General features: G+C 35.2%; 1 protein-coding gene and 1 pseudogene across 1 annotated transcript; one reads left to right on the top strand and one right to left on the bottom strand.

Annotated features, from left to right (window-relative positions):
- Positions 1 to 2,266: 2,266 nt before the first annotated feature.
- On the bottom strand, positions 2,267 to 3,071 carry LOC134241586 (uncharacterized). The gene is made up of 2 exons (XM_062723624.1): positions 2,942 to 3,071; positions 2,267 to 2,831 (listed from the first exon to the last, which is right to left on the bottom strand). The coding sequence occupies exons 1-2, from the start codon at positions 3,069 to 3,071 to the stop codon at positions 2,374 to 2,376; spliced, it is 588 nt and encodes a 195-aa protein (XP_062579608.1). The 3' UTR covers positions 2,267 to 2,373.
- Positions 3,072 to 11,004: 7,933 nt separating this feature from the next.
- Positions 11,005 to 12,071, top strand: LOC134241596 (uncharacterized; annotated as a pseudogene).
- Positions 12,072 to 12,494: the final 423 nt, after the last annotated feature.

Consider the following 12,494-nt stretch of genomic DNA (forward strand, 5'->3'; position numbering starts at 1 on the left):
ATACTTGTATGTATATCATACTTTTATATCTAGCATATTCAAAAAACTCTAATTCAAATTTACACTAGCTAATTGTTGAAAAATCAATTTCCGCAAAATATCCATGATATCCTACACACCAAATAATACATTCACAGTACGTTTCATTCGAAAAATTTTCATTTACCGCATAAGCAGAATTTTTAGCAAGGACTTAATTTTGTCATTATTAGAGAGGGTTCTGAGATCGCTTAAATTAAATATCGTTAAAAATAAACTGTGTTTAATTTGTAATAGCTTCATTAGTGAGCATTTTTACATCGCTGAAATTGCGATTGGCTAAGATTTCCATTTATACAGGTATTTTTTCCTATACATGTATGTTTCTATGTAAAACATGTCGAGCTACTACAGGTACATTGTAACTCCATCCTACTCCGCAGGTCAAGGTCATACTGGTCCACCTGTAACACGTAAAAATCTGGCAGAAAATGTCTGCTATCACTCCGACTATTCGTAATTTAGCTGTTCTTTATCAGAAGGTTTAACACATTTTTAAATAGTAATTATGTATACATGTATTTTCTATGTAAAATTTTCAATCTCCTGTGTAGCCCTACCATATCTTTGCGGCCATAAACTAAACAAAATTGAATCTTCACTACCTGAGAATGCGTCCTTGTGTACATCAATATGTCAATTCATCACTTGGCTTGCTATTGTTTTTTTGTATATATTTTGATGATTTAAACTTGAATCACAGTCGATGCTCCTTATCATGGTGAGCCAAACAGAAAAATGCGTCAGCAATAAGGTTTGTATATAATGGCCAAACGATTTGTATGGAAAACGCCAGTCCGCAAATGCCTTAATTTAGACCACAGAACTTACGAAATGTTAATTTGTAACGAGACTATTGATATCTGTATTTCATCAACTTGCTTGTCAAAAGTTTGCCTCATTTCAGAAATTGTTGGTACCTACAATATGATCTTGCATTTTTTAATAGAATAAACTGGTAGACATTAAACTCATAAACTCATAAAAACAATCAAGCAGACTTACGCACTATACATGTCATGTATCTTTCAAATATACTTGTGTTTTGAAAATCAATAAGTTATTCGTTTTGAAAGCGTGAAGTAACATTGACATTCAACAGAATGTACGAAATAATTCAATATGTCTGAATAGTAAATACATTAGGTTAATTTGTTTCCTCTTTATAACTTAAAATTGTGAATTGTTAAGGTAAAATACATGTGTACACACGTGTAACGGTGTTTTTATCTTACAAACGTGATTTAATTTCAACATATTTTTGTACTGAGTAAAAAGGGAGTTTGCACAAGTTCTAAAAACTTATTAGACCCTTACTCTATCTTCAAGGGTATGATAAGTTTCGATTGAATTTATTAACTGTATAATAGTATTTTAAGAATGTGATCTAAAACACCCTTAGTTAACCTAATACTGTTTCCAGATACAAGGAATCATTTTTGTGGTTAAAAGAATTTTTTGCAGAATAAAAGTAAACCTTCAGTGAATAAAGCAGGTATACTTCTCATCTTCCGAGCAATGTGAGTACCGCGACAGAGCTAAATTCTTGGTGTACACATTGTACACTTTACTTAAGCAATAATAATATACTGCCCACGTTAAATGTTTTTCAGTATATTTATGATGAAACTACGTTTTACATTTTAAAAGTGTATCTGTCTGTCTGTCTATGGCATTAGAACTTATCGTGAAGAGAAGTCAACAAGATATTTTATAAGATTAAAATATTTATCATTCATCGACCGATTTGCAAATGGAAATCTCTATACCCTACGTGATATGTCACACTCAATGTATTAAAGAATCATAAACCCTTCAGACATTTAAAAAGGTTACAAAGTCGAGTAGCCTTGTACCCTATTGAACATCTTTCATCCTCAAATTGTATTCTAAATAAAGCTGGATATATATAATTTGTCAACAAGCAGCTTTATTTTGTATTCTAAAATGTTTATTTTCTTCCTCTTTATGAAGTGTAAGAAAAAAAAATGAAATACTCAATTTTTTAAAAAATATTTATTTCTGAATATATACATTTTCCCCTATATATTCTGCTTTTATGAGCAACATATAGAGCGCATCATGACCACTCAACGACAGAATATATTTGCTATATTCCTTCCTTCTTTTAAATCTCTTTCATGTCCGATTTTCAAATCTTTAAATTTACAACTGCTTATTCATTATATGCATATTGACACAATTCTTAGACATGCCTTCAGTCAAAACCCAACATTGCTTCCAAATAACATTCTTCGGATGTACCGGCAATTCTCGAAGATAAGACTTCGATTCACCTTTGGTAGGTACATGGTCAGATTCTGTTAGACAGAATCAAACAAATTCATTAACTTTTTTCTTCAAATGACAATTCATAAAAATACGACGGAGGAATGAGGAATTTTTCTTCTTGATTTTCTTTGCAATTGTTGCAACACACGAGAACAGACATGATACCCCAGCATTGTCGTCAAAATGACTCTCAAAGTAGTCATGAAGTTGCATTTCGGTTGTTACTTTAATAGCTTCTGTTCTTGAGACGCCCCTAGCTTGTTTTTTGTTGGACATGATCCCTACCAAAACTATCGGAATGGAGTGTCCAAAAAACTGGCGAATTTCAGGAATCCAAACCGTCTGAACATTTTCAAAAGAAACTCGTTTCTGAACATCGTAGCAAATGATAATGACATTACTGTCCTTGAGAGCAAATCTCCGCATGCGGTCAAAGTCATGCTGTCCAGGCAAATCATAAATGGCAATGTTGGTTTTCTTTCCTCTACAGAATGTTTGACCTATGAAATTAAGTACGAGATTAGTACAATATTCATAATATAAGACAGGTAACCACATAAAAGTACAGTCATACAACATTTGTGAAAACTTAAAGGATCATGGAACTTACCATAGTAGTTGTCAAAAATGGTAGGGGTATACTTCGAATCACCTTTCTCTCCAACAAATACTTTAGACAAGTGCGTTTTGCCAACCCTGGCATCACCAACAATAGAACACTTCAAGTATGAGACTGACATTTTTGTGTTATGCTTGTGAATAAGAATAAGATGTATCACTTAAAATCCTGATTTTTATGGAATATTGTATATGTGGGCGTGTCTTCTACAGTCATACTCGATGCAGGTTCATTAAACCAAAAGAAAGACGAACGGAAGGGGTGTCAATAAATTGTAAATGAAATAGAAACTGACATTTCATGAACAGTATATATCTTTCAAAGTATTTCAAATATCATTAAAGAACATTACAAGCTTTCCTTATCGCAGTTAACCGACACATTAACTGTTGTAGACAGAATTATTACAATGGTACAATTACACGGCGGGTGTGACCGGTTAGCAGGGGATGCTAACTCCTGATGGCCCATCTCTGATGTTTCGGAGGTCCGTGTTTGCTCTACACCTATTTTGTATTGTTTTATGGACTTTGATATTGAATACTGTTCGTTATCTCCATATCCTTCTTGTAGATTATCTTCCATACCCGACAGATACGATGTGATGCACCGGTCTTTAAATGATTTCCATGCTTCAGTTTGGTAAAGGGACGCCCATTTAATTCTGAAGGGGATGGAGGAGGGCAGGCAATTTTTTTCCTAATCACATTATTCATTTCCATATCGATGAAGGACAGATTATTCATTTCTAATAAGATTAAGGACAGATTATTTTCTTCTTCACTGAAAAAAGTCTGATATGCAAAAAAACCCACCAAGTCTAAAACCCTTATTCGTTGAGGGGGAGGGGGGTGGGTGGGGTTGAAAGCACCGGTCAGGTACAGATTATTTATGTTCTGTCAAGTCGAGGACAGATGAAGACATATTACACAATGTATTTATTTCCAACATCTGCCCCTCACCTTTAGAATCAAATGGATTTCCCCTAATGAAACTGGGTTTTTCCGAGGCATATGTATTTATTATATGATTAAATATAATTATTATCTCTCTGATTGGCTGAGATCCTACAAAGTAGAAAATAATATACAATTATGGCCGTTTTTCTTTGCTTTTGTTTTGTTTTTGAAACCGAAGGGCGAGGTGAATATTGTATTTCGAAGGTGGCTATATCATCGTTCTGACTTAATTATACATCTTATGATTCAATTATTAAATGACAAGAGGCCCATGGACCACATCGCTCATATGAGCACATTGGCTACGAAAAAAAAAACAGTTCGGTATAGAAACGTTAACATGGAGGGGAGGGGGACTTGAATTTTAAACTATCTGATAATGCTTCCATTAAGATACGACCAATCATGGATTTGACGTTCTTAGAAAGCTAGACTTTTAAAGAATTTTCCTATATATGTATTATATAAAAGTTTGATACCTCATTGTGGCCCAGGGGTAACTTGAATCTGCACTACCCGAGGATGCTTCCATATAAATATGACTAATCATGGCTTTGCTGTTCTTGAGAGGACTTCTAACAATATTTTCCTATATATTTCTATGTAAAACTTGGACCCCCCCATTTTGGCCCCATCCCACCCCCAGGGGTCATGATTTCAACAAATAAGAATTTACACAACCTGAGGATGCTTCCATATAAATATGATCAATCATGGCTTTGATGTTCTTGAGAAGAAGATTTTTAAAGAATTTTCCTATGTATTACTAGTATGTAAAACTTTCATAGTCCATTGTGGCCCCTCTCTATCTCTGAGGGTTATGATTTGAAGAAACTTTAATCTACACTAACCCAAGGATGCTTTCGTATGAATATGACCAATCATGGCTTTGCTGTTCTTGAGAAGAAGAGTTTCAAAGAATTTCCCTGTGTCTTCCTATGTAAACTTGAATCTACACTACCTGAGGATGATTCCATAATTATAAGTTTCATCTTTCTTGGCCCAGTGGTTCTTGAGAAGAAGAATTTTAAAAGATGCCACTATTTTTTAACTAATTTATGATTACTTCCCCTTGAAAGAGGGCGTGGCTCTTCATTTGAACTTGAATTCCCTCCACACATACTTTGTGGTAAGTTTGTTTGAAATTGACCCAGTGGTTCTTGAGAAAAAGTCGAAATGTGAAAAAATGTTCAGACAGACGGACGCCGGACAAAGCTCACTTGAGTCTTCGGTTCAGGTGAGCTAATAAAATCTCAATAAGCAGTTCATGCAATCTTACTTGTTTACATTGTTAAGTCAAAGCCTAACACAATGATACATGTAGAAGCCGTGTTGAATATAAACATTACTTTTCGTATTAATTTGATTTAGCTCTACTGGTCAGACCAGCTGAGCTTATGGGATAGTAATGTGTCCGTCGTCCGTCCGTCTGTCTGTAAACAATTTTTCAAAATGCTACTCCTCTTGCAGTTTTGGTCTGATTTCCATATAACTTGGCACACAACTAAAGTAGAACTACACTAAGATATATGATTCTGTATATCAGTTTTTGATTTTGAGGAGCGGTGTTGCCGTGTTTACTAAAAACAGAAATTTCAGTGAAATACTTTCAAAATGCTATACTTATCCTATAGTCCAAAACATCTGACGTTTTCCGGGCTTTTTAAACGATTTAGATATTTATATGTACGTGCCATGAAAACGTTAGACTGGCGCCATTATGAAAACTGGAAATTTCGCCGTTTCCAACCCGAGTTGATTTTCAATACCTGCGAACCGAACTAAATGCCGAAATTATAATTTATCAATAGTAAAATGCTTCCAGTACTCACCAATATTGATGAAAAGAAAAGATCACTCCACATTTCGTTACATGACTTGAGAGATTTTAAAATGCACGAAATGAAGACATCTCGATAGTCTGATAAAATGTTTTCATCAGAATGTATATTTGATAAATGAACCATAAAAATGAAATAGGGAATTAATAAAAGTATTTTACTATTGACAACTTCTGAGTTTGATATTAAATTCCGTTTTCAAGTATCTAAAATCAACCCGAGAATGCCACCTCCGGTTGGAGGCAGCGAATTCCCATTTTTCGTAATGGCGCCGGTTCTTACGTTTTCCTGGTTTGTAAAAAATCAAAATCGAAAAAAGTCAGGAAAACGTCAGGTTTTTCGGACTTCTACAACAGTTTTCGTCTGATTTCAATATAACTTGGCACACAAGTAGACTACACTAAGATACATAATTCTGTGTATCGGTTTTTAATTTTCATGTCAGAACCGTGTTGCCGTGGTTACTAAAAATAGAAATTTCTGTGTAATACTTTCAAAATGCTTTTCCTCCTATAGTTTTATTCTGATTATAATATAATGTTGCCTTTGTGTTTTAAAGGTTTATTGCCGTTGCCCATAAATACGCTTACATATGTTTCTGGCTAAAGTCTCATCACATTTACATTTTTACACGGACTAGAAGGATTTCCAACACTATCGACATTATCATTACATCCATAGGGAAAGGCTGTCCCTAGTTTTCTAATCCAAAATTCTTCTCGTTATCAACAGAAAGGTGTACTCAGTGATGGATTATTGTGTGGTGGTAAACCTTTTTTTAGAATTCTAACTTTCATTGACAAAATGGAATGATCAGGCAAAAAGGGTGTTGCAGAAACTCGCTATTATCATATTCTCCCTCACTGTGTTCGTCCGAATATCAAACAATTATGTTCTAACCATGAAATAATAAGATAAAGACTTGTATGTTAGGAATGGTACTCGCTATAACCTTTTTATTTTGCGTTACATAATATAATTATAGTAACGATTTATTATATTATAAATGACTGTTTCATTAATCAATATATTCAGAAACTTCTTCCTTTTAAACCACAAACCACCTTCTGGTGTATATTGTCGTGATTGTTACTACGTACACTTGCCCATGGGGAAACAACGATCTATTTACAGTTCATAAAAACCATTCTGGTGATATTCACAATTAAAACTGTCCGAGCTAGGTCATTCTAATTGCCCCAATGCTGTCCTTGAAACTCTCCAGGCTAGAGGCGCTGACAGCAGTAGATGGTAGGTTGTTCCATAGTGTTATTGCTGATGGAAAGAAGGACTGCTGATGACCCTGAGTTCTGGAGTAAGGGAGCAAGAACCTGATGTTATAGCCCCCTGTTGTTCAGTTAGCTCCCCTTGGTACAAGGTAGTTTTGCGTTTGTATTGCGATAAGACGGTGAACAATACGATAAAGCATGATGACCTTTGCTTTATGTCTTCGCTCCTGTAGTGTTGGCCATTGTAGATCTTCGAGCGTCCTAGTCAACTGCTAGTTGTTCTATAATTCCCGGTAACGAAGCGTGCTGCTCGCCTTTGTACCATTTCCTGTTCATAGATGTTTTTCTGAGTTACTGGGTCCCATATGATGGAAGCATACTCCACTATTGGTCTTGCTAAGGTGGTGCAACACTGCGCCTTGATAGTGCTAGGGCATGTGCTGATGTTGCTTCTCAGAAAAGCAGTGATGTTGTTTGCGTTCTTTGTAATTGTTCCAATGTGTTGATTCCATGATAAGTTGCTACTGATGTTAAGGCCTAGATATTTTGCTGACTTTACTGTGGCTAGATTCTTTCCATGGATGGTGTAGTTTCTTATTATCGGTTTTCTTTTGTTGGTCACACGCAGCACTTCACATTTATCTGGGTTGAATGACATTAACCAATCGTTTTCCCATGACTGCAGTCTATCAAGGTCTTGTTGGATGTAATTGGTGTCTTCTTCTATACTGATCTTTCTGTAAAGTAAACGGTCATCCGCAAAAAGACGGGCTGTTGATGTTACTCTTTCTGGAAGATCGTTAATGTAAATTAGGAAGAGAAGTGGGCCAAGCACCGTTCCCTGTGGGACCCCTGATGTGACGTCTGATGTTCTTGATGACTTCCCGTCTAAGACGACCTTCTGAGTACGACCATTAAGAAAACTGTAGATCCACTCTAATGCCCTGCCTCTTATACCATAATAGTAACACTTGCTTAGGAGTCTTTAATGGGGCACCTTATCAAAGGCTTTGGAGAAATCAAGAAGGACACAGTCCATTTGGTCTCCACTATTCAATCCATCGGCTAGCTCTTGGAGTGTTATGATGAACTGGGATTCACAAGATCTTTGTTTGCGAAACCCGTGTTGGTAATCCGATAATATTCCATTTGCCTCAAGGTGTGTGATGATATTGCTGTGTAATATATGCTCCATTAATTTGCAACAAATAGATGTTAGGGAGACTGGTCTGTAGTTTGAAGCCTTTCCTCTGTCTCCTTTTTTAAATAATGGTGTTATGAGGGCCTCTTTCCATTGATCAGGTATCTTTCCTTGTTGTATGGAAGCATTGAATATGGTGGTAAGTATAGGTGATATTTCATTTGCTAATTCTTTCAGTAATTTCCCTGGGATGTTGTCTGGACCAGTGGCCTTGTATGGATTGATGTTCTGTAGGAGCTTCAGGACACCGGCCTGGTGAACTGTGATGTCTGGAACAGGTGAGTAAGGGCTGTTGGGTTTCTCAGGTAAGTTGGAGTTATCTTCTTGCGTAAATACTAAAGTAAACTGTTCGTTCAAAATATTGGCTTTAGTCGTGGTGTCACTATGAAATATCCCCTCTTTACGCAATGGCGCTACTCCGGATGTTTCCATTCTCTTGCTTTTGATGAGTCCCCAAAACCTTTTTGGATTGCTGGCATTATCCTCGCTAAGCATGTTGGAGATGTACGAGTTGTATGTTTCTGTACATTTCTTCTGAGTTTCTTTCTTAATTTCCTTAAAGTTATCCCAGTCTTGTTTTCCACTTCTCTTGGCTTTGTTGTAGCACCGCTTTTTTTTTCTTTTTTGATAGTCTTTTCACTTTCCGGCTGATCCACACCTGGTGAAATCTTTCACTAGTGAATTTTGATGGTACATGTTTCTCCATTAAGGTGGCACACTTTTCTGTGAAGTTGTTCCATAGGATGTTTACATCAGTAATTTCAGAATGCTTTATATAGAATTCCTCTGCAAACTGTCCCATGGCTGTACGGAGGTTTGAGATATCTGCATTCTTCCAAATGTATATCTTCCTGCTAGCTGGTTTCTGATATTTGGCTTTGCTGAGGGTTTCTCTGTATGCAATTGTATCATGGCCGCTTATGCCTGGTATACCTACACACCTGTGAACTAGGTTAGGACGATTTGTTAGAAAAATTTCTAAGGTTACTTCGTCTCTAGTTGGAAAGTTAATAATTTGATGGAGTCCTGTGTCTGATTTTGTGGCAATGAAATGCTCATTGATATCCTTTGGATACTTGTTACTAGTAATGGTGTCGTTTTCCCAGTTAATATCTGGTATGTTTGCATCTCCACCTATCCATATTGTTGAGGATTTGTATAAATCTGTAATCCGTCTGATATCACTGCAGATTGTTTGAGTATGGGAGTAGTCTCTGTTTGGTTGTCGATATAATGAAGCAACCACAATGGATGATTTGTCTGTCCCTTCAACTTGCACAGCCACAAGCTCACTGTTAAAGTCAATATCCACTTGACTACTTATGTAATTTGACTCAACAGCTATTAGTACCCCGCCATATCACTAACCAAGTGTCTCTGATCATGAAACGTCTTTGCAAAGCCAATTCACTTAAACGTACATAAAATACTAAATACCTAATGTTCATCATTTTTTTAAATATATGTGGGGGGGATAATCGAGCAGGGATATATATGTGTCACGTGATAAGATTGTCATGCAACAAAATTATTTTTATGATCTATTTGTGGTTGTGTTAGAAAGTGCACATGGGGAAATAAGATGTTATTATTTTATTAGTTCAGTAAAATAATTCTCAAATGATTACATTATAAAATCATGAGTAAAATATTTTAAAAACTTACTTTAAACGTGTAATTACACACTCTCAGATAATTGATAATTTAGTTAAATATAAAGATTCACACACACATGTATACGAAAGGAAAAATATAACGTGGTAAAATTGTGGAAAAAATGTCTTTGTTCTATTTCAGCTTTGTCCTTTTTTTCTTTGAAAAGGTACCCCTACTTGTTTCCTATGTATAAAAAAAATTAACACATTCAAAAAACTAATGAAGCCTTAAAATTGAATGGATTTGCAGCATTTCCGAAGAGTAGAATGGGTTTTCTTAAAGAATTTGAAAATCCTTTTTGGGTTGGGTATAAAACAATGAATTAAATTTTAGTTCCTTCATTAGATTTAATTTTAAAAAAAACGGCACCTTCTTGTATATAGCCAAAACAGCCAAATTATCAGATCACATATGAACTGGGAATCTTAGTGAAAGTTAACCTTTTTATTTTATCATTTTTTAAATTCAGCCTCGCATGTTACATATCATATATAAGATATATAAAAAATAAGTAGAATATTTTCTACCATTCACTCATAAATCTTGGCTAAGTAATAGTGAAGGTGAATGGAAAAATCAAGGAAAAAATCTGTGATATATAACTACTAACTTCTTGACAATCTCTCTCTCTATCTTTTTAATAAAAACATATTTAAGTCAGACGTACAAATACTTTTTTTATTTAATTATTCTGGGAAACGTTTTATCCCCCTTCTTTGTCTCTCTCTTTCAATTTTTCCACTTGGCAAAAAATAAACTTCAATGGCAAATTGGGGCAGCTTCCAATATTGTTCCTCATCGTGCTTCATATACTGTTGCATTTGAGAAAAATAAATATCAGTTTCTGTAACATAAAATTCTTCCTATACCAAAAGAACTAAATGCTTCAAAGAAAACGAAATGATCGGACATGCATGTAAATCCCTAATCCGACAAAGACAACTTTTTGAAATCACGCCAATGCTGATTCGGTACACTCGTCACAAACCCAAGTGGATAAGAAACAACTGCCAAGCAAAGGCATTCTGTGATATATCTTATGATTTAATTTGCATGGTCTGCGTCAATGTCTGTTTTCACTTTCGATTATTGGAATAAAATGAAAAGTCAGCAGTATAACTATAAAAGAAAGAAGAATTTATGTCCATAACACTAAAGTATTGCAATCATGAGTATTAAAATCACAGTGTCTGTGGAAGATTCCCGATATAACATTGTAGTCATAGGACTGGGGACACCGTATTTCTATCTTATTCACTTCTTGACGCTTATTTGTGCAATATGTAGCATCATATCGGCACTTACTATTCTTGTGATATCTTTCAGTTCTAAACCTGCGCGCACTTTTTTCAAATCATGGTCAAAGTGCGAATGCTTTGTCGTTTATTTGGCTTTGTGTGATGGAATACAAAGCCTAGTAGCGTATATGGATCACATTCAAATGGCCATCGCTAAAGACCATGTTCATCCGATTGAGCTGTGCGAATTCTATGGATTCGTCATATTTCTATTTTGTGCCTCCCAAATGTTGCTTGTATCTCTTATTGCAATGAATGCATTTGCTCTCATGAAATATAATAAAAATATTGATCTTGCAAAGTGCGATTGGAAACTTCATTTGCTAAAATATGGCTTCCCTTATTTTGGATGCATTGGTGTAACTTTTGCAGATGAAATCGGACCCATGGGTTCCATGTAAGTTGTGACACGTTTTGGTCTATTTCAAAAATTGGTTTCAAAAATATTGTTAATTAAGAAAACATCTCCAGTACGTAGGTGAGCAGATTGCTAAAATCAAGGAAGATGTTTGAAATATCAAATTTTACTAGCTTTGGATGTTTTTCATGATGTGATCCAGAAGGTACACTAACAAATCTCTGAAGCAGAATTTTGAATTTTTTTTAAAAATTCAAAACCAGGACTACAATACAAGAATGGGAGAGAATGAGTGTTTCATATTTATATTCTATTCACTGGCATAGATAATAACTAGAATTCTAAATTCGCATAAGAGGTCGCTTTGTATTTATCAACAAAGATTTCATTCGAAAATACTAGTATGGCTAAGGTTTGACGTTTTTTTTTACTTGTTTTCCAACTCTTAGGTGTGGAGTGGTAGGGACGATCTCCTACATGTACCTGTTTTCCTCTGCGGTACCGGTACTGGTTATTATGATATAAAACACCTTTCTTTACGCACTTACATGGTACAAAGTCAGAATGGAGACAAAATGAATAAATGGTGAGTTACTTAATATCCTGCAAAAATTATGAAAATATTGTACTACTATGGACCCTTTTGATTGTAAACATAGTGGAATAAAGACTATGGCATAAAATAATGTGTAAGACAACGAGATAATTTTGATTTTAGCTTCTCCATCCTCAACTTTCCTTATTTATATAATAATTGTCCAATATAATATATTCCGTCTACTTCATCTACATGTAGGAGTCACGAATGGTGCATGTATATTCGATGAACAGGGGATGCTTACTCTTCCTTAGCACCTGATACCAACTCTGGATTTTCCGGCGTTCCATGTCTTAAGGGGACGAAGGATGTATGGTCACGTGACTCAGTTGATTTACGTCATAATCTCTGATAAAATATGTATAAAACGAGATTGAAACCACAGTACTTGTATATTTTTTTTG

The sequence above is a fragment of the Saccostrea cucullata genome, unplaced genomic scaffold, assembly GCF_032062105.1.
Source record: "Saccostrea cucullata isolate Sc308-1 unplaced genomic scaffold, CSIRO_AGI_Scuc_v1 ctg14596, whole genome shotgun sequence".
Lineage (NCBI taxonomy): Eukaryota > Metazoa > Mollusca > Bivalvia > Ostreida > Ostreidae > Saccostrea > Saccostrea cuccullata.

What these genes read in the sequence shown, in the direction of transcription:
- LOC134241586 (XM_062723624.1), bottom strand. Translation starts at nt 3,071, where the DNA reads ATGTCAGTCTCATACTTGAAGTGTTCTATTGTTGGTGATGCCAGGGTT. An exon ending in CATTTTTGACAACTACTATG is followed by an intron (nt 2,832 to 2,941) that starts GTAAGTTCCATG and finishes TTAATTTCATAG; the next exon opens with GTCAAACATTCTGTAGAGGA.